The sequence below is a fragment of the Epinephelus fuscoguttatus genome, linkage group LG23, assembly GCF_011397635.1.
Source record: "Epinephelus fuscoguttatus linkage group LG23, E.fuscoguttatus.final_Chr_v1".
NCBI lineage: Eukaryota > Metazoa > Chordata > Actinopteri > Perciformes > Serranidae > Epinephelus > Epinephelus fuscoguttatus.
Genome location: NC_064774.1, coordinates 30,961,041 through 30,982,510, shown reverse-complemented (window position 1 = coordinate 30,982,510; position 21,470 = coordinate 30,961,041). Strand labels below are relative to the sequence as shown.

At 41.6% G+C, this 21,470-nt stretch overlaps 1 protein-coding gene across 1 annotated transcript in view; it reads right to left on the bottom strand.

Moving 5' to 3' along the window:
- The window catches only part of LOC125883459 (uncharacterized), a 42,930-nt gene that overhangs the window by 17,942 nt on the left and 3,518 nt on the right, over positions 1-21,470 (bottom strand). The window contains exons 5-20 of the mRNA XM_049567745.1: positions 21,058-21,467; positions 18,138-18,292; positions 16,958-17,172; positions 16,678-16,817; positions 16,472-16,582; positions 16,137-16,295; positions 15,437-15,560; positions 15,036-15,239; positions 14,045-14,389; positions 12,116-12,642; positions 9,141-9,286; positions 7,511-7,719; positions 7,177-7,302; positions 6,740-6,873; positions 1,803-1,931; positions 1,393-1,640 (exon numbers count right to left, since the gene is read on the bottom strand). Coding sequence (XP_049423702.1) covers positions 1,393-1,640; positions 1,803-1,931; positions 6,740-6,873; positions 7,177-7,302; positions 7,511-7,719; positions 9,141-9,286; positions 12,116-12,642; positions 14,045-14,389; positions 15,036-15,239; positions 15,437-15,560; positions 16,137-16,295; positions 16,472-16,582; positions 16,678-16,817; positions 16,958-17,172; positions 18,138-18,292; positions 21,058-21,467 — 3,382 coding nt within the window. The remainder of the gene's footprint in view (positions 1-1,392; positions 1,641-1,802; positions 1,932-6,739; positions 6,874-7,176; positions 7,303-7,510; positions 7,720-9,140; positions 9,287-12,115; positions 12,643-14,044; positions 14,390-15,035; positions 15,240-15,436; positions 15,561-16,136; positions 16,296-16,471; positions 16,583-16,677; positions 16,818-16,957; positions 17,173-18,137; positions 18,293-21,057; positions 21,468-21,470) is intronic.

Genomic DNA, 21,470 nt, shown 5'->3' with positions numbered 1-21,470 from the left:
AGCTGTGGCAAAATGGTCTTAAATATGCATCTGATGACTGCATACATACATGATATCTTGCAAACTCAACACTGTGTAATGATGCAAAGAAAGATGCTAAAGCTACATATCTCAGGAGAAAAGTCAGCATCCTCCCCAGTTTATGATCCATGGAGAGGACTGGCCTGTACAGCTTGTTAGCCCTAATGTCAGTATTGTAAGAAAACATAGGTTACTTAATTCAGATGTGTGCAGAAACATATACTATAAGATGGTATCTTTATGTAAACATTTCACTTTTACATATGAAAAGGCTTGAGGATGAGAACTAACCACTGATATGACAAGACTATTTTGAGATCTGGAAAGAGTTGATAACATTAACACTGCACTCCTACACATGTGATGTGTCCGAAATTAGGCTTTCTCTGTGTTTGCTATAAACCTGTAACTCTTGGCCTTCAAATAGTTATTAACATAGGCTAGTAAGCTATTATCAGGGCATACTAAAGTTAGCAGCAGACAACAACTGTTGAATCCATTCTTTACACTTTGTATAAAAAGTGTATTATCGTGTTTTTTCAGTTTTGTAACGTTGATAAAAAAGACACACATCTCCAAGTTTTTTAAATATTTGGTATCGCTCTTACGAAGTGGCAACCCCTGAGGCTGAAAAATAAAGCTAATGCAGAAGAGCCAAAAAAACTGCTGTTCCTCTAATGGCCACTTGAGGCTGTTGGCTCATAAACATGTTTACAGCCTGGTACAAAAAACTGTTATGGTCTCTATTACTAATTTCAACATTTATGACAACTGTGAATTTTTATAAACTCTCTAATTTATATGTTCTTAAGGCTTTAAATTAGGCACAATCAAAGGTGTGGCCGCTTTGGGTAACAGGTGGGTGCTGTCCATTAACAAGTCGCTGCCACATTGGCTAAAGACTCTATATGGAGTTGTTTTTAAAAAATTTCTGGTAAGTGTTTTAATGGCTTTAAGCCTGCTTTTCATTAGCAAAAATTAATATTAGCATTATTATTATCACAGTGAACCATAGCTGTGCTAACCAAGCTGGCAGCCAAATGCTCAAATATGTTCACTTCTGGCTACAAAAATCCAAGATCGTGATGGCCAAAATGCAAAACTCAACCAATGAGTGACATCACAGTGGCTACATCCACTATTTTATATAATCAGTTCAGGCAGTAGTGCACCCTGTGTGTATTTTGAGGCATGTTGAGGAATCAAACCTTGACAGACTTGACGTGCATAATCACAGTTGCTGAGTTATGACTGGACAATGGCTGTTTAAGAGAGGGACTTCACAAAAGGATATAAAACATTCTGCTCAGTATGCCTGGAAAACCCTAAAACCCTTCTGGGTATCTGCATTGCTGCCCTGTAAAGACTAACCTTTGGTCAGTACTGCAGGGAAGCGAGTGATATGTTTGTGGTCCTCTGTCTCCAGGTTCCAGGTGACCAGCTCAGTGATGCCGGTATGAGGGGAGGGGCAAAAGGCCACGACATGAGTCCCCGCCTGGTTGACAGAGACCTGGGAAATGCAGTCCTGGCTGCAGCCCAGTATAGACCGCAGGTAGAGGAAGGACACAGTGCTGAAGAGTTCGATGTGGATGATTTCACTGCCTCTCTTGTATGGGTATCTGACACAAAGTACAAAGCGTGAGGAGTCACACATTGTCAAATTAAAGTCCAGGGACATACACACGTCTCTAATGACGTCTCACAGACAGGTGCTGGATGTTACAAGAGATACAGGTATTGACCTGTGTTCACCCTGCAGTTTGTTTCTGGTGTTAGTGTACCTGCAGAAGAGCAGCAGGTAGTCTTCAGTCATCTCCACAGCTTGTATTGAGGCAGCACCATGCTGCACCGACAGGACAGACAACACAGCGCCCCCTCTGGCACTGAATACTGCAGCCTCAGAACCAGACCTTAAACACAGAGCAGAACTTAAATAACTGAAAAAGGATGTAACATTCACATGTATTTACAGCATCACCAGCATTTACAAATAAGAACACAGTGGTAACATGTTTAATTGAAACCAGACCAGATGTATCCCAAGTGTCTGATTTTAAAATGTTGATCTTCACCCCCAACTGACATGTCGAAAATGGTGTCCCTTTTCTAAATAACATCTAAAACACAAATTGGCATTTGACAGTGACTACTCTCTTATCTATTTATTTTAGGTATTTTTATATTATGTAAGTATTTAATTATATGATGTTCTGAGATGTTCTGTTTAAAAATATACATGGTGATGTTTACTTGTTTCACTTTTTATCATGTATGAGAAGCTATTTACTATTGTTGTATGTTGTAACATGGGACAGTAGTCGTAAATATTTCATTACGTAATTGCAAACATTGAGATCTGGTGTTAACAAACCTCAGTGTCATTAATGGCAGTTACACAGAAATATCTACCTACAGTTTGCTAACATTAGCCATCATATACGAGTGGTCATACCAGACCAAGTAAGGCCAAAGCAGCAAAACCCCTGAGAGAAACCGAATTTAGAAAGGTTGTTTTTTATTATTTAGATACAATTTGTTTCTAAGAGACAGATCTTTTTCAACATTTAAATGTTTACTAGGCTCAATAACTATCACCAAGTTCTGACTGATTGTGACTCCATGTGACCTATGTCTTCATGTTTGGATCACAAATTGTGCATTTAGTTACATTCCATTTTGTTTTCTTACTGTAAATGCAGAACAAACTAGAAACCATCTTGCGTTAGGGTCACATCTGCAGCGACTTAAAGGTTCAGAATGCAGGATTTAAGGATATATATGGGCAGAAATGGAATATAATATTCACAACTACGTTTTCATTAGTGTACAATCATCTGAAAATAAGAATTGTTGCGGTTTTGTTCCGTCAAAGTTAGCTGTTTATATCTACATATGAAACAGGTACTCTTCCACAGAGATTGCCATGCTGCACTGCCATGTTTCTATATTAGTCCAGAATGGAAAAACCAGACACTGCCTCTAGATAGGGCCATTTGTGTCTTTGCCTTCTTGCATTGGCCATTGTAGTTCTCCTACATGCTTGGCACACTGGTGAAGTTTTAGTTGGCTGCAATCTGCAACCTCACCACTAGTTGCCACTAAATCCTACACACTAGACCTTTGAAATGAATGTTGCCCAGGGGTGTAAAGTTCTACTTTCTACCCACCTACTTTCACCCTCATGCTCAGACCACACCCATCTTCGAACTCGACCTGCCTTTTGATCTCAACTACATACCTGTAGAGTTTCATGTCTGCATCCTGATCATGATGCTATCACTGAGACAAAATCTTTCCACAGACAGACAGACAGACAGACAGATATTAATTTCTGGCTGAATACTCAAAACAGCTTCTGGTAGTTCCCGCCACAGTAGGTGCCACCAGGACCACACTTCACCGTGACAACACACACAGACTCACAAGATGAAAACAAAACCAGCCCCACTGACGCAGCTGGTAAATATGGCTAGAAATAGTTAACTATATAGCAAGACAAGTTGCCCCAGAAGTAGTAGTAGATCACAATTGCTAAACGCAACTCTCAGTCAGACTCAGAGACAAGCCTTTACAATGATCTATGTAAAATGCAAATATATTTGGAAGGCTCATGCTGCTTGTCCTGAAATACACTGTTTTACTGGGCCCTGAATATCAACATGGTAGCAAACACAAAGCAAGATCCAGATTAAAAAAAGCCAGAATATCCTGCAGCTCATCTAAGTGAAGAGATTCCTGTAAAAAATAAATAATCGGAACACTGCAAGTCATCTGCTACAAAGCACCTCATCTGCCTCTTCTTATGAAGATTCAAGCTTTATCACTATGATAAGAGCTCTCATTTAACTCTGACACACTGTAGAGAGCTAACAGCAAATGAGCTGATGCTCATATTATTACCATCCCTGTCATCTTGTATTACCAGCAACCACCAGTGACCTACTTTGTTGTTCACCTGACACCTCCTCCTGTCAGGAGTGAAGGTATGGCTTCTGTGCTAATTACTCTGAAGCAGCCACACCACTGCTTCTGATTCAGTTTTAATTAGATAATAACAGAATGTAGAAAAAACTCAGTGGAAACCTTATTATCTTGCTGTTATCCTCTGGCCATCAGCATCAGTGTCATTCATTTATGTGACAGGAAAGCATCATCTCCGTGCTGCGTTACACCGGGGAGGCACACGAGTCGTGGCCGATCTTAATAATTCACAACTGTTTCCAAAGCCAGTGGTGACATTTGTCTGGAGACTGTGGAGGCCTGATTTCACAGCTTGTTAACAAAGGGATATGTGATCTTACTTAAGAACAAGGTCACTCGCAGTGACACTTGTGTCTCATGCATTTTGAATGTGATGCTGCTGAGGTCACCATCATTTGGCATTCATAGTGACCTGATGGGATCTGGTCTGCTGTCCAAACAGGGTTTTAATAATCAGGGTTTTAACAATCAGTTACACTAAAGACTGTTACAGTCTCACAGTTACAATTTGTGCGATGAACTAAAATGTCTCTGGACAGTGTCCTCTTACAGTCCAGTCTGCAGTTTACAGATTATCACTGTGCTATTGTAGTACACAGCATGTTGTGTTTTTGTTTTTTCCCAAGTATTTTGCCTCTCAGGCCAGGCCTATCCAGACCCTCTGGTCTGTCTGTTAGAGTTGGACCCCATCTGATTGGATTTTCTACAGACACTCAGGACTTAAAATCTACTGCAACCTGACTTGGCAGGTGTGACTTGTCACTTATGTCTATTAATAGTGCTTGTTTTTGGCACTGATGGGCTCAGATTGTTATTTTAAGCATCTGACAACATCACAGAAAGGATCCCTACAGAGAAATGAAACATTTTTCCGTAGCTTTTGCTTCTTCTGGTCTGTTTTGTGACCAAGTCTTGCTAACGAGAAGTCCCCTTCTGAAATCTCGGTGGCTTTTTCACAATTTTAAAGTCAGCTTAATATTCAGCCATGACAAGGAAAATATTTTAGATAAGAATAATATACACTTTCTGTACTTGGACACAACAAACTCATCCCAGCACTCCTCTCTCCAACTCTTAGTGGCGTTTCCACCATTTTCTTCCTGCAATAAGTCACCTATCATCAGATTTTAGAATGAGACTTCTCCCTTAAAGAGACCTGGACACAAAACAAAAAGGAATAAGCGAAAGGTAGGCAAAAACGTTCTCTGTTGGGTCCTTTACGTAATGCTGTCAACACTTGGAATAACCATCTGAGCCTGTCATACCCCTTATCCACAAACATGGAAATTGTTTCGTTCCGGTTCCTGCATCTAATTTTTAATAATTCAGAGCATTTCCCATTACCCAAAATAAATTGGTTCAGAACCTGAAAAGTTGATTCTCAAACGGAACCAAAAAATCACAGGTTTTCTTTGCCCCGAAGAGCAAACTGTGACGACATCAGTGGGCATGTCGTATTCTACAGGTTGGAAAAAAGGATGGAGAAGGCAACATTGGAGAAGTCAGAAATCAGTGGGAAAAAAAGAGCGTGCAGTGGTCTCATTAATGTTGGTCCATGCTTTTTTGGGGGGGCAAAAACAAATATCTGTGGTAACAGAACAAAAATTTGCAGGTAATCCATGTAATCTGCAGTTTTGCTACTACTGTTTGCTGCCATTGTGCATTGTCCAACCCCCTCCATGGTGATGCATCCTTGACGTGCTGGTTTACTAAATAGCACCAAGATTCGAGAATTCTGGTGATAAAAAAAAAATGTTTTGTGGATGTAAATTGACGCGGCGCACCTGCCTGAGTGGTTACATTGTAGCCTGTTACACTCTGCCAGCTGCAATGTTCTCTCTCAGTACTGGACCAGTTACAAAAATTGTTGTTCCCACTAGCCACTTAAACACAAAAATGGGGTCCAGGTTGAAAAATACCATTGTTTCCCTTTAATCAATTCGGTGACATGTGCAATTTTCTATTCTGATAAAAAGAGACAGCATCAGTCAAAACTGAGGCATTAACAGGACAGTGTTGCCAAGAAAAGAATGTATTTTGGGGGACATAAACTTTACGTCGGGCTGCTTTTTTTTGCCTTCAAACAGCAAGCAGTTGTTCCACCAGCTCTAATATTTCCAATACAAACACAAAGGCAGGACGAACTTTTTCATTTCAACTTGCTAATTGCTATGTTAAAGGTCCTATATTATGCACATTTGGGGTTCTACTAGACCATGTTTACATACTTTAATGTTCAGAAAACACTTTGTTTTTCTCAAAATGTCTACCTGAATATACTTGTATTCACCCTCTGTCTGAGATGCCCCGTTGTAGTGTCCATCTATTTAAACGCTCCCTCCCAAAAAAGCTCAGTCTGCTCTGATTGGTCACTGTTTCCAGGTCTTCCACATCTGTGCTCTCGGCATCTCTGCATCCTGGTTGCAGCTGGGGTAAAGAATGTAACAGCACTGTAGCTGCACTTTCTATCTTTATATAGTATGGTTGTGATATCACAACTTCGTGGAAGTCCTGAAGGCTTGTTTAAAGATGTAGCGTCTGAACAGGGAGCGCTTTGATACTTTCACAGTCTTTATATAGCACCTGTAAAATGATATGGGGTAGTATGGGGCCTTTAGGATAAGTGAATGTCAGAGTGCTGATTATCATCACAAGACACCTTGAAAATATCCACCATATCCCAAAAGGCACTGCCATGGTCTGGACCTGACATGGGTCTAAACTCATACTGTCTGACCTGTAGGCAAAGAGGACGTAGTCTCTGATGGAGTTGTTGGACAGCAGAATAGAGCGGTCTTTGTGGATTGCCTCATGCTCCATGGAAATGTCAGTGCAGTGCAACAGAAAACAGGAGGAAGCCAGGTCAAAAACCTACAGGAACACACGAGAAACACACTTAGCTCAGACATGATCCATATAAACCTTTTATTAATTTGTGGAACATGCAAGACTCTCTTTGTAAGGTTTTATTCAGTGTAACAAATATTCAGACTTCACTGACTTATTTTTTGTGTCCACCTGATAAATGTAAGTCCAGTATTCACTCTCTTTTGGCTCTATTTTTGGTCTCCACCAACTCTTGAGAAAAATATCTGTCTCTTTAACTGCTAAATGCTCCACTTTGTTCACCAGCTAGTGTCTGACTGTGTCTGCCTGCTGTTTGCTGCTGTGCACCTTGACTCGATGACTTCCATCATAGAAGATCACCAGCAGCTGTCCTTCACAAGTCGTGGTGACTATGGGAACATCCACTGAGTCACTTTCTGAATACACAACTCGCCCGGATTCAACTTCTCTCACCTGAAACACAGTCAAGTTATATATCAGTATCCTGCAACAACAGTCTTTATGTTTTTAAACTCCTGCTGTTTTGTACAAGTTGTTTTTACCATACTTTGAAATATCCCTAACATTATAATAGTTACAAGCTTCCTTACTGAGATAAAGCAGAAAAAATAAAATTCCTTTTCAAACCAAGCAGTGAAACAAAATTTAGCTGAACTCTAACCTGCAGACTTTGTCCCATGCAGATTATAAGCATCCTATCATCCAGACCCAGGGTGATTGAATCTCCCACGACTCCCCCCACCGGGTCCAGGCTCCTGATGATCCGCCTCTGCTCCAGATCCCAAAACCTCAGGCTGCCATCTGATTCACTGGTGACAGCAAAGGGTCCTCTCTGCGCCCCTCCCAAGGCAGTCACATTGGTCAAATGACCTGGTTAGTGAACACACCATCAATCAATTTGATTAGCATGCAATTACATTTCTACTAACGTGCATATGAAAAAAATAGGAACATATACACTATGTAGTACTTCATTTACAGTAGTAGAGTGGACAAGTCACACTGTGGCAGCGCAAATGAATCAGTGGAACTGGAAGACCCACCTGTGGGTTCCAGGGTACCTACAACAGCACTGGAAAGAGACATTTGTGTATAGAATGACGACAATGTGTTGGCATTGCTCCACCATTGTAGGGTCTGTGAATGGAAACCAAGAAGCACTAACAGGGCTGAAAAATAAAGCCAATACCGAAGTGCCAAAAACAGCAGTTTCTCTAATGGCCACTTGAGTCTGGCTCCCAGAGCAAGTCAATCCCCATAGACCCCAGTATTAACATGCCCAACTTTACAGCAGGAATAAACATGTTTACAGCCTGGTACAAAAGGAATGGTTTTGGTTTCTATAGCTAATTTCATGTCAGTAAAATTTTGATGGGTGAGTTTTATAAAAGTTCACTCCCTGGATAATTAAGGCTTACATGAGCATGGCCATTTTGAGAAACAGGCTGTCTCAGGTTCTCAATTAGATCCACCTGTCATTCCTCCACAACTCCACCCTTTCTTCCAAATATGGTCACTTCTGACTCCATAAAAGCAAGATGGCAATGGCCAAAATGTCAAACTCAGGGCTTCAAAACTGGAATCCACAAACCAATGGGTGACATTAGCGTAGCTCATTCGACAGCATCACTCAGATGTGCCAATCACTGGGACAAGAAAAAAACACAAACTCCCAACTCCTTCTCCCTGCTGCTTTCATGCACCCTTTAGACGACAAAGCAGAACAGGATAAAAACAATGAATAAAACTATTGACATTTAAACTGGCATACAACCAAGGTGGAATGAATTAAAACACAAGTGCACAATTTAATATTTTGTTATTTTTTTATTTTGTATTTTCACTTTCATAACAGAAGAGGTGCTTCTCAGTTTTACAGTCTGTTATGACCTGTTACCTTTTGGGAAAGTCTTTGTTCAGTACAGCGTAATACAGAAACTGTTAAAATGTTTGTTATTTTCATAATGAGTTTACTGAAGTTGCCAGTGGTCAGATTGCTACTTCAGTCCCCACTGAGGTGACTGTGTCTGTCTGTGACACTTGCACCCTATCTGTTTAAAGTAAATGAAAAGAATGTATCCTTAAACATTTGTGTTTTTTTCATGGTGTGCCAAATTCACACTGAACCGTGACCCCGAAACCAAAGTGTGCCTGAACAGTGACGTCTTTGTACCATTACATCCCTATAATCTGTACAGTATACAGCACCCTCTGCCCTTTGACCCTTGCTTCAGATAAGGAAAAACTCCCCACTCCTGAACAAAAGCAGGGTAGTATATGCAATGTGTTACCTGCAAGCAGGGTGTGTTGAAGGCCTCCTGGGGGGAGCAAGCAGGTGGAGGAGGGCAGCAACACAGGCAGGGAGGACTGGGTGCACTGAGCCAGTATAGAATGGAGGTAGCTGAACTTCAGTGGGTCACCTGGGTCAGTCACACAGCTTAGAGATCAGAAAATATTCACCAAATAATCGAGCACAACATATTCTCTGGAGTTACTGATACAAAACCTTGTGTAACCTACAATACTGTCTATTTTCCAAAGAAAACCATAGATTTTATGTTTGCTAATATGTCTTATCTCTCTGAAAGGACCTTAAAGTGACCATAGGCAGCTGTAAATCCTCCTCAAATCACTGTACTCATAACTACCTCAGAAACCAGTCCTTGCTCTTCCACTATTCTCTATCTACATGTTACCTTTGGGTAATCAGTGTCCAGTTCTATGCAGATGACTGCTCCATCTACTTCTCCTTCAGTTTTAACATTACCATCCATCTCGCCTTTTCTTTTCTCTGTTCATTTATTGCAATAATACTTTTGAAATTTACATTTTATTCTATCTTATTGTATCTATATTGCACTTCCACATCCACCAGCACCCTAGGAGGTGGAGGGGATACACATGTTTACATAGATAAACTAAAAGAGGGCTGACAGCAGGCAGAAGAAAGCCAGACTGGGGTATAAAGACAGGAATCACAAATCCTCATTCAGATTTATAGAACTCCCTAGATTCCACCTCTCACCTGAAATATATGATATTTCAGATAGCTTAGAAAAAATACTGATATAAACAATTTACAAATTAGAGATCCAACAGGATTCCTCAAAACCATTTGTCCCAGTCGCATAAGCTGATTGGAACTGCACCAAAACACTCTAGTGGAGATCCCATCGCCTCAGTAACAAAGTGTTACACTGTCTAACATCATCAAATGTCTCCTTTCCAAAGACAGAATTGTGTAGAGGCAGTGTATGACAATTGTTGGAACTCTCTGAAACGGTCAATCATGCCACTGTATGAGGTAATTTTTATAACCCCGCACTGGTATTAGCCATGGTCAGAGGCATAATGTTTTCAAGTTGTCCATCCATATGTACATCCCATCCTTGTGAATGCGATATCTCAAAAATGCCGTGAAGGAATTTCCTCAAATTTGGAACAAATGTTCACATGGACTCAAAGATGAACTGATTAGGTTTTGGTCATCATAGGTCAAGTCAAGGTTCATCTGCCTTTGTGAATGCAATATCTCAAAAATGCCGTGAAGGAATTTCCTCAAATTTGGAACAAATGTTCACATGGACTCAAAGATGAACTGATTAGGTTTTGGTCATCATAGGTCAAGTCAAGGTTACCGTGACCTTGCCTGTCTCATTCTTGTGAATGCAATATCTCAAGAACGACTTAAAGGAATTTCTTCAAAGTTGGAACAAATGTTTATTTGGACTCGACAATGAACTGATAAGATTTTGGTGATCAAAGGTCAAGGTAAGCGTGACCTTGCATCCATCTCATTCTTGAGAATGCAATATCTCATGAACATCTGGAGAGAATTTCTTAAAACTTGGCACGAATATCCCCTTGGACTAATGAAATAACTGATTAGAATTTACTGGTCAAAGGTCACTGTGGGGCAGACTCTCGCCTCACAGCAAGAGGGTTGCCAGTTCGATCCCGGGCGTGGGAGCCCTTCTGTGCGGAGTTTGCATGTTCTCCCCGTGTCAGCGTGGGTTCTCTCCGGGCACTCCGGCTTCCTCCCACAGTCCAAAGACATGCAGATTGGGGACTAGGTTAATTGGTAACTCTAAATTGTCCATAGGTGTGAATGTGAGCATGAATGGTTGTTTGTCTCTATTTGTCAGCCCTGCGATAGTCTGGCGACCTGTCCAGGGTGTACCCTGCCTCTCGCCCGATGTCAGCTGGGATAGGCTCCAGCCCCCCCGCGACCCTCAAGAGGATGAAGCGGTTAGAAGATGAATGAATGAATGAAAGGTCACTGTGACCTCACAATATATGTTTTGGGCCACAACTCAAGAATTCTTGTACTCATTAGGACAAAACTTCACACAACTGTCTAATAGGATAACATGATGAAGTGACGATTTTATATCCAAAAGGTCAACTTCACCGTGACATCATAGTACTCTACATATATCACTTTTTTTTTTTTTTTACTCAATGGCATATCTCAGGAAGAGAAGGGAAGACATTTGGTCAGACACTGAACTGATGACTCTAATCTTTGGGGTCCACCTCGAAACTGTGCTGACTGTATAGATCTTCTGTGTTACCTATACTGACTGTCATAAAGTACAGAAACAGTACTGAAAACATTTGACTATATGGACTTCTTTTTATAAAACTGAAATATGCAGCTCCTCTTGAATGCTGACTAATTTGGATTGCCCACCGTGTCAAAAATGTTCCCATTTGTCACTGTGACATTTAGAAACTCTATTCAAAGGTATTGTAAATGCCAGATTTTAATATGCCAAATTTTGACATTGACATTCTTTTGAACGGAGTGGTCAGGAGTCCCATTTGGACAGCCTGCCTTTTAAAACATGTTTCCATTTGTCAGACTGGGACTTTGTGCGCTTTCAAATGTTCATGGTCAGACTGAAATCTGTCAACTATTGAATGAATTGCCATGAAGTTTATTTCATTTACACACATTTGTTACCACCACTGACTGTCAATCAGTGGAATACCACTAGTGGTCAATCTGTGTTAAAGAATAAGGACATAATGTTAAAGTATTCTGATGCACCCTATGATTTAATTTCTTCTAATTACTGGATATCTATGTTTAACCGGAGGATAAACTGTTGCTATCAGGAAAATGAAACTTAACCAAAGTCAAAACTCAAAGCGAGGATCTCCTTGCTTTGGACAGCTGCTGTGATTGTCATCAGTATACTGTATACTGTATGCAGTTAAAGACAACAGGACAGCCTTTTGTCTGTCCTTTGATAGGACCTACTTGTCTGGCAGCACAGCCTTCTTCAGGTCCTCCTCGATGTCCAGGACAGACAGACCCCAGGCCTTATGTAACAGGAACTCATAGTTGAAAATACATTCAGACAGGAAGGACAGGATTTGGCTGGAGCGGACCAGGTGGTAGGGTAACCCGTGAAGCTTTCTCAGATTGAACCTGTAACTTTTTGTCATACCTTCACAATCCTCTTCCTCATCCAGCGTCCATGCCAGTGGCTGAAATATGTGTGCGTGTTGTGACTTGTCTCTGTAGTAGTCAGCGTAGTCTGCGTGCACAGCCATGCGAGAATCATCTGTTTTTAGATAGTGCTTAATGCACACATCGCCCAGCTCACAGTGCGTCCAGCGGTACACCCATGTCCTATCTGTCCTGACCTCAGTTAGGTGTTGACCGAGGTCACGCTTCAGCCGAGCCCACAACACATAAGGCACCCTGGAGTAGCTGGGAGAGGAGTGACATGAGGTCACTTCCTGGAGCACCTTCTCATCTCGGGCCAATAGTTCCAGTAACTCCTGGTCATGGACATAAACATGGGCTGGATCATATTTCAAATTGATTCTGTTTAACATACAAGCTATTCTTTTCTAATCACACACTGAGCCAAGCTTCTGTCTCTGTCTGTCTGCTTGTGTGTCAGCTACTCCAGCAGTAATACTAGGTGGACAATGACTAAAATAATATGGCAAAAAAAAGTCGATAGAGCGGCCTAGGAGATCTGTGACTGGCTAACAAGCTGAGAGCACTTCACTGCACATACGCCTTGTCTAAACCAGATACACACTTAAGTAGCAAATTTGGCACAGATTGTTTTATTGTGAATGGCTGCTTGGTAGTACTGATATCATTCGGTCAGTAAATGGACCTGCACTTATATAGCACTTTTCTAGTTTTCCAACCACTCAAAGCGCTTTAACACTACGTCACATTCCCTCATTCACACTCACACACACACACACACACACACACACACTCTCACACACTGCTGACCGAGGCTGCCGTACAAGGTGCCACTTGCTGCTCAGTTCAAAATTCATGCACATTCACACATTGCTGGAGTTTCATGTCCTGTTGGACTAATTTTTAATTTGATGAGTATGATATCATTATTATTGACTACAGACTCAGGCTGTTCTCATGAACTGTTCATACGTTTTGCACCGAAACGTACAACCGCAATGCACCAAAATTTGTACATATTCTACGTAATCATAAGCCAGTAATTCATATATAGGCTAACCCAAACACTTAGGAAGGCTGTGATCACATGACCAATGTGCTGACGGGAGTAAAGAAGGACGCGGTCCACATAAGGAGGCAGGCTGGGTTGGTGGATGGCTCACAAAACACAGGACTTTCGTCCAGAACTTTCCTCAGGAAACCGGTGTTTGGAACTATGTGAACTTTGAATAATTTTTAAGGTACGTCTTTTCCTAAACCGAAGCAGAGTAACTTTACTTGCCTAAACCAACCTCCATAAATTTAAATTAAGTGTGAACCTTAGCAGTGAGTACATATTATCATTATTGGGGTGTCATTCGTTGCATAAAGATAAATTAACAGACTTTAGAATTATAATAAATCTTAAACTTTAAAGGGGTTGATAATGAGACACACACTGCCTTTTTCAGTGGAGACTAACTCTGACTAGAATTTATTAGCCTTAAAAAGTTATTACACACCCCTCCAGAGCATGATGGCCATAATGAAAATGGTGACAAATGTTATTTTACAGTGAGTAATAGAAATCCCTGTTCACTACAGCCGGGCAGCCCATCAAGTAAGGTTGAACTATCTGCAAGGTAATTTTCATTGTGCACACAAGGGATGCTGAACCATTTGTTGCTTGTAGGTTGATCTCAACACACATGGTATGCTGTGTATGTGCAGTTTGTAGTGAGATGTAGCTTTTCCCACCTCTTCGGTGACACCCCGGCGTGAGATGGATATCAGAGATGCAGCCCGTCTCACCAGCTGCCTCCCCAGCTCTCTCTCCAGACGAGCCAGCAGGCTAAGGTAAAGGCCCTCCAGGCTGGCGGGAAGGCTGAGGCTGACCTGTGAAGAGTAGGAGGTCCAGAGCCTGCTCTCAGAATAAGCTGCCTCCAGGTAAAGAGGGCAGGGACAGGACAGACAAGCCTGGACCAGCAGCTGCCACTGCTGCTCCTGCAAACACCTCTGGTCAGTCCGCAGCTTGGTCTCTAATGCTTCTGTGATGTCATCAGGACTGAGTGGAGGGAGGGACAGGACTGTGGGATGGGCTGACTGTTGATGAGAGAGAAAAATCTCTGTCAACTATAAATCCCATATTTACTTGACTTTGTTTATCAAACAGTGCTACATGTATCATTTTAATACACAATATGCTCAACATGGTCAAATATACTGTATGTAGGCACCATTCCTAATTGGTGGGTTCAGCTACGTCAGCCACATCCATTGCTAACAGGTCCACAGAATTAGGTATAAAGCCGAAGTCTCCATTGACAAACCAGTAAGACAGATAACAGAACTTCAATATTTGTGACTGCCTTGGTTTTTTGTCAGACGCTTTTCCGTTCTATGGGTCTCTAAAAAGGAACAATAGTATCAAACCTGGCAACCTCACTGTCAAGACAGCAGGCAACTAAGCACAATTACTCCACAAGGTTGTTGTTCGCCTGGAAAGAGTTCCAAAACATAACTAATTTTCGTTTTTGTACATTTCTGTTTGTCTATGGATTAAACAAAGGAAATACAGTGCGTTAACTACTAAGAGTCCACATTTGAAGCATTAAAGTCTAGACAAGAAGCTGTAGAGGTAATATCGTACATTTTTTATTTGTCACATTTCTATTTCTTTGCTGTATCCTCCTTTCTGTTGCCTCATTGAAATTAAAAGTTTCATCTACTTCTGTTGAGCTCTACTAACCTGCAGAGTGTGAGTACAGGGAGAGTCAGTGGTTGCAGATAGGATGAGGTGAACATTTGGAGGTAAAGGGGTTGAGATCCAGGAGAGGTCTGCATCATGTTCCTCAGACAGTTCATCTAACCCATCCAGCAGGACCATCAGGGATCTCTCTGCTCCCACCAGGCCCAACAGAGAGTGGAACTCGTTGATCAGCTGAGGGAGGCCCTAAAGGAGACAAATAATCCTTTAGACAATGAATCAACATATATGCTATGTAATGTGATTCAGATCAGATCAGTCAGAGCCACAACACTGTTAATGTTAGCAGTAATTGCACACAGTTCTCAGGCAAACACATGTTAAACATGTGTGGTTTAGGTTGGTATCGTCAGGATCCTGCTCAGTCAGATGAGATACAATACCTCTGACAGCTGTGTGTGGGGACTGTAGGCTTCAGCCAGCTGGATACAAAGACTCTGCAGGACCAGACGAATGTTTCTGCTCTCTCCAGTTAAGCCAGTGAAGTGCACCAATATCTTAACAGCTCTGAACCAAGAGAGAAAATGGTTGGAATGAAAAATGAAAAAAATGGAAATAATGGTTCGGTTAATGAGTATGTATTGTGCATGTGTATCAGTATTGTAGTGCTTGAGATTGGTCTTGGTCTTGACACCAGTCTCAAGACCACTTTTTGAAGGGCTCAGTCTGGTCTCAACCACATTTTCAGTCATTCTTGTCTGGATCTCAGACAAAGTAACTCAGGATTTTATTTCAAGACAGGTCGAGACCACAACTGCCCAAAAGTTTTTATGGGGATGTGGATCTTTCAGATCAATTTGAGGAATGCTGGGTACCATGTTCCACATTTTATCATTTTATCCTGTGGGACTTGCACTGTTTTGGTCTTGGTCTTGTCCTGCTCTTGATACACTCTGGCCTTGGTCATAACTTGGTCTAGGTTTAGGTGGTCTTGACTATGGCACTGATATGTATGAATTTATCTATGTTACATATACCTGTAATTTGATTTCTAGCAATCCATGTGAAAATCTCTGAGCTGAGCACTGCAAACTGAAAAACTTTATTTCTGCCATGTGATCGTCTGCTCTAGCAGTATCTCACCCAGGTAGCCAAGAGGGCGCTAGCTGTGCTACTGCAGCCATGGTGGTGCTCTTTCCCCAGCCCTGTGGTCCCACCAGGAGGATGGGTCTGTTTTTCAACTGCTCCACTGCCTTCTTCACATCATCTAGGAAAGCTTGCCTCAAAGTACAGCCCTTCCCCCTGAGGGACGGAGGGAAAACTCACTTGAGTTAAATTGGAACTTAGGCATGTGTGGAAATACTGGATTTGCTTTGTCTAATTGTCTGAAAAATCAGGTAGATTTTTGTAGATTGCTCTGAGACATACTATTTTGTCAGTAGTGATTGGTAGTACAGGAAAGACAATGACCCACTCACATATGGAGTCCATAGTTGACGTGATATTGTATCTCCTCCCGTATCTGCACTCTGACAGCTTCTCTCCTCGCTGTGTCCAAAGAGCCTTGAGTTTTGGAGACCTTAATTACTCTGAAAAAAGAGAAAGCACATAAAGCAGCTGTGGTTAACCCGTACAACACAGAGATATTTAGTTTATAAAAAGTTAGTATGTGTGTATGTTGTACTTGTTGAGCGAGCTGATAACAGTCCTTTGAAAATGGGAGGAGATGCGCTTGGTGTAGAACTGGAGTGAGCCATTATGTTTGGGGTTCAGGCCTCTTCGTCCCCATCCAACAGTACGCTCATAAATATTGGTGTGGCGCAGCTTGATGATGTAGACATAGAAATGAACACAGTGTATGTAAGAGGTGGTACTGAAAGACAAGACTACCAAATCATCAAAGGTATGTCATGTGTTGCAGCAAACAATCATCCACCAGGGTAAAACAGTAATAGTGAAAATACCTTTTCATGGAGCCGGTCCATAAATCTGTGGTGTGCTGTGCTGAGAACTGGATCGAGCTGAGCTCGTACTTCCAGGAGGTTAGTATACTGAGCAGCATGGTCATCCTTCAGGTTGCAGTAAAGGTCTGGGATGAGTCTGTTGTAGCAGTGGCAGTGCTCTTCTGGTGGAGCCTTGTCTACAGACCTCAGGCCTGTCTCTAGCTCCCAGTCAAGAACTACACAGAAAAAAAGGAAAGAGAATGACGACATCTGTTGTTTCAATAGTCATTGTCTTGACATTAGAAACTTCCATCCATCCATCCATCCATCCATCCATCCATCGATTTTAAACCGCTAATCTGAGGCCAGCTCGTGGGAGCTGAGCAAAGTACTCCAGATGTCCCTCTCCCCAGCAATGCTTTCCAGCTCCTCCTGGGGGATCTCAAGGCATTCCCAGGCCAGACGTCTAGCATAGCATGTTCTAGGTCTGCCCTGGGGCCTCCTACGAGTTGGACATGCCCGTAACACCTTTAATGGAGGCGCCCAGGTGGCATCCTGATCAGATGCCCAAACTACCTCAACTGGCCCCTTTCGACGCAAAGGAGCAGTGGCTTTACTTCAAGCTCCGTTCAGATATCCGAGCTCCTCACCCTATCTCTAAGGCTGAGCCCAGCCACCCTTCGGAAGGTGACTCATTTCAGCTGTTTGCATCGGTAATCTCATTCTTTTGGTCATTACCTATAGCTCATGACCATAGGTGAGGGTTGGAACGTAGATGTACCTGTAAATCATAAGCTTTACCTTCAGGCTCAGCTCTCTCTTCAAAACAACTGTCTGGCGCAGTACCTGCACCAAACCGCAGATCCATCTAAAGCTCGACTCTACCGTCACTCACCCAAGATAGTTGATATCCTTCACTTGGGGCAGGAACTCACCCCCAGTGGGATTGAGAAACTTTCTTGTTAGACATTTATCAAAACTTGAAAGTTAGCATGTATTTTAATTTGATCTTGTCACTCTATTTAAACCATAGGACTACTACTAATTATAATCCATCAATACTGGATTTCACTGCAGTTTTTTCAGACTTTCATCTCTAAAGCTCCTGCTGTGAGAAATAACCCAACAGCACAGTAAAATATGTTTCTGGTCAGAAGGATAAAGGAAACAACATCAAACACAGTGTGTTTTCCAGTCGTACCTGTTCTAAGTAACAGTGATGCCTCCTCTTGTCCAAGTGCTTCAACTGCGCTGTGTTGTAGAACTCCCCACAGTCTGCGGCAGGTAGCGCTCCAGTTCTTCCTGGCCTGCCTCCTGTGCTCCCCGTCCATGCTCAGTATGTCAGGATGGTGGGAGCTGTAAACGTCACCAAGAGAGAATGTATGTTGTGACAGGATGATAGATGGAGTGATAGACACAAGCTTTCCTCTGCAAAAGATCATTTTTTTTGTTTAGCTTCCCAGTTTTCTGTCTTCCTGATTGTTACATGTGATCTTAACCACTGAAGACTTCACATTTGACCACAAACATTCCCAATGCTGCTTTAGCCTAGATCATTTCTTTATGAAAAACTAAAAAACAATATCAGATCTATGTTGTGTAACAAGACTGAGAGTCTACAGCCATGGTCGCCGCTCTATGAAGCAGTACTCAAACAAGTATTTCACTGCTGGAAAGATGGTCTTTTCACAAAACTAGGCTGTCTATGCAGTAGAAAAACACATATACTTTTATATTGGTGCTAAAAGACCAGAGAAAACAGAGAAAAAGAGCTGCGGCAATAGCTTTTGCGCAACAGGTAGAAAACCTACAACTACCAGAATGCACTGCGCTGCAAACGCTTCCGCTGGTAGGTGATGTAGGAGATGTCCATCTAGAAACAATATGGTGGCCAGCTGTTAACAAATGATCTCATATTACAGTTGAAGAATAACCTAAACTATTGTTTCTGAAAACATTTGAGGTGAGAAATGCAGTAAAATAATTTTGGTTCATACTGTATTTTTGATCAGTGCTGCTGAGTTTTACTGTTTGATCTCAGTTTTCTCAGCCTTCATTTTTCATTACACAGGAACAGTATGGGGCCTACTTCTTGTTCAGAAACTCTTGTATTACAGCTAAACAGTGCACTGAAGTATGTTTCCAAAAACATTTGAGTTGAGAAATAGGCAATATAGTAACTAAATCTTGGTTTATATTTGATCAGCACTGCCTAGTGTTACAGTTTGATCTCCATCAATACCATCTGTAGTTCAAGCAGCAGTCTGAGAGCCAGCGAAAATCTACTGGGTGAAATGAAATGGTGGATTTTCGCTGGCAAAAGAGCTGGGAGATCTGGGCGCTGTCAAGATGGAAGGAAATTAACCACATACTACTCAATGTTATAATACAAAGCTAGTTGAAAATTGGCAAAGTATCCCTTTAAGGACAGCGGTGCTTTGAGCTAAATGCGTCAGCATGCTAACATACTAATGTTTACCAGGTGTAATGTGTTCCTTTGCAGCCATCTTAAATTAGCATGTTAGCATGCTAATATTAGCACTTAACTTAAAGTGTCAGTGATCAGAGTGTGATTAATTTTGGAGGTACTCCTTAGCACAAGTGTTGGACACACTAGAGTCTTGACCTGATGATGATTTGGGGATCACAGACACAGGTGATTAATTAATTCTGTGGGGAACATGAATGTCTGTAACAAATTTCATGGCAACACTTGTTTAGAAAAAATGTCAAGCTGCTGGTAATACAAAACTATAATGGACTTGCACTTGTATAGTGCTTTTCTGGTTGTTTGACCATTGACAGTGCTTTCACACAACTTGTCACATTCACCCATTTGCACACACATTCACACACTGGTGACGGAGGGTACTGTACAGCCACCTGCTACACAGTTTTCTAAACTCAATCACACATTGATGGAACAGCCATCAGGAGCAATTCAATTCAATATCTTGCCCAAGGAAACTACAACATGCAGACTGGAGGAGCAAGGGATCAAACCACTGTGGACAACCTGCTCTACCTCCTGAGCCACAGCCGGACCATTTAAAGTCAGAGGATCACTTAAATCATTAGGATTTATCCTCAGGGAATCATGAATGTGTCAATCCATCTGGTAGGTGTTGAAATATTTCATAGTTGATAAATGTGACCTGCTGGTGGTGCTTGTTGCAGAGCTTCTTCACTCAAAACCAAAGGTTCAACGTTATTGTGATAGTAAAGGAAAAGTTAGAGGATCACCGGTGTCATTAGGATTCATCCTCTGGGAATGAAGAATGGCTATAGAAAATTTCTTGGTAATAAATCTATTAGTTGTTTAGATACTTTTGTCTGGAATGAAAATCGAAAAAAAAAAAAAACAATTCTAATGTTATGAGGGAGACAATATTAGGTAACACTTTACTTGAAGGTATCTACATATGGGTGACATGACACTGTCATAACTATGACATGACACCGTCATGAACTTGTCATAAACATTATGTACATGTTATAAACGTTTATGACTGCTGTCATTGCGTGTCATTCGGTTTTTGTAATGACAAGTTGACATTGTTTGGGTTGTCTTCATTATGACAACTTGACATTCATTAAAGTAACATTACCAGAAGGTGTCTTTGTCATGACAAGTTGACATTAAATTTGTTTGGGGTGTCCTTATAATGATGAAGATGTCTTTGTATCAATCATTATGTCAACTTGTCATAAACACAAAAAGAGGTGCATTTTTTTTTTGTTAATGTCAAATTGTTATGACAAAGACATCTTCTGATAATGTCATCCTGGTTAATGTCAAGTTGTCATTATAAGGACATCCCAAACTAATTTTATGTCAAGTTGTCATGACAAAGACAACTCCTGGTAATGTCACTGTGATTAATGTCAACTTGTCATAATCAAGAAAACTCAAACAATGTCAACTTGTCATTACAAAAACCGAATGACAGCAGCCATAAATGTTTACGACATGTACATAATGTCCATGACAGGTTCATGACCGTGTCATGTCATAGTTATGACAGTTTTATGTCACTCTTATGTAGATACATTCAAGTAAAGTGTTACCCAATATGATAACATGATGCTACTCAAACTGTGACCAGTGTCTTTGTTTTCACCTGATGGGAAGTAAGCGGTAGACAGGAGGAAGGCAATTCTCGTCCAGCTTGTAGCATCTCTGGAGTAATGTTAGGTCTTTGTCCAAATCCCCTGGGCTCCCTTCAGGGCTGGGTCTGCCCTTCTCCCCTCTTAGAAATGACTTGTGAGAGTTCTGGCTCAGCAGTCCTGAGACTGTAGCCTCTTCTCCAAACTTCCGATCATCCCTGTAAATGGAATCCTGGACAAAACTGCCAGAGCTGCTGTCTGTAGTGATGCTGGACTGTGAGCCCGAGGCAGGAAAGTCCTCCACTGGTTTGTTCTGGGACGTTTGCTGTTGGTCTCTCTCCAACACTCTCACTATGGCCTCAAAGACTTCTCTGGTGATGGTGGAGGGAAGGCTCAGGACCTCATACTTCTGTCCAACAAACAACTG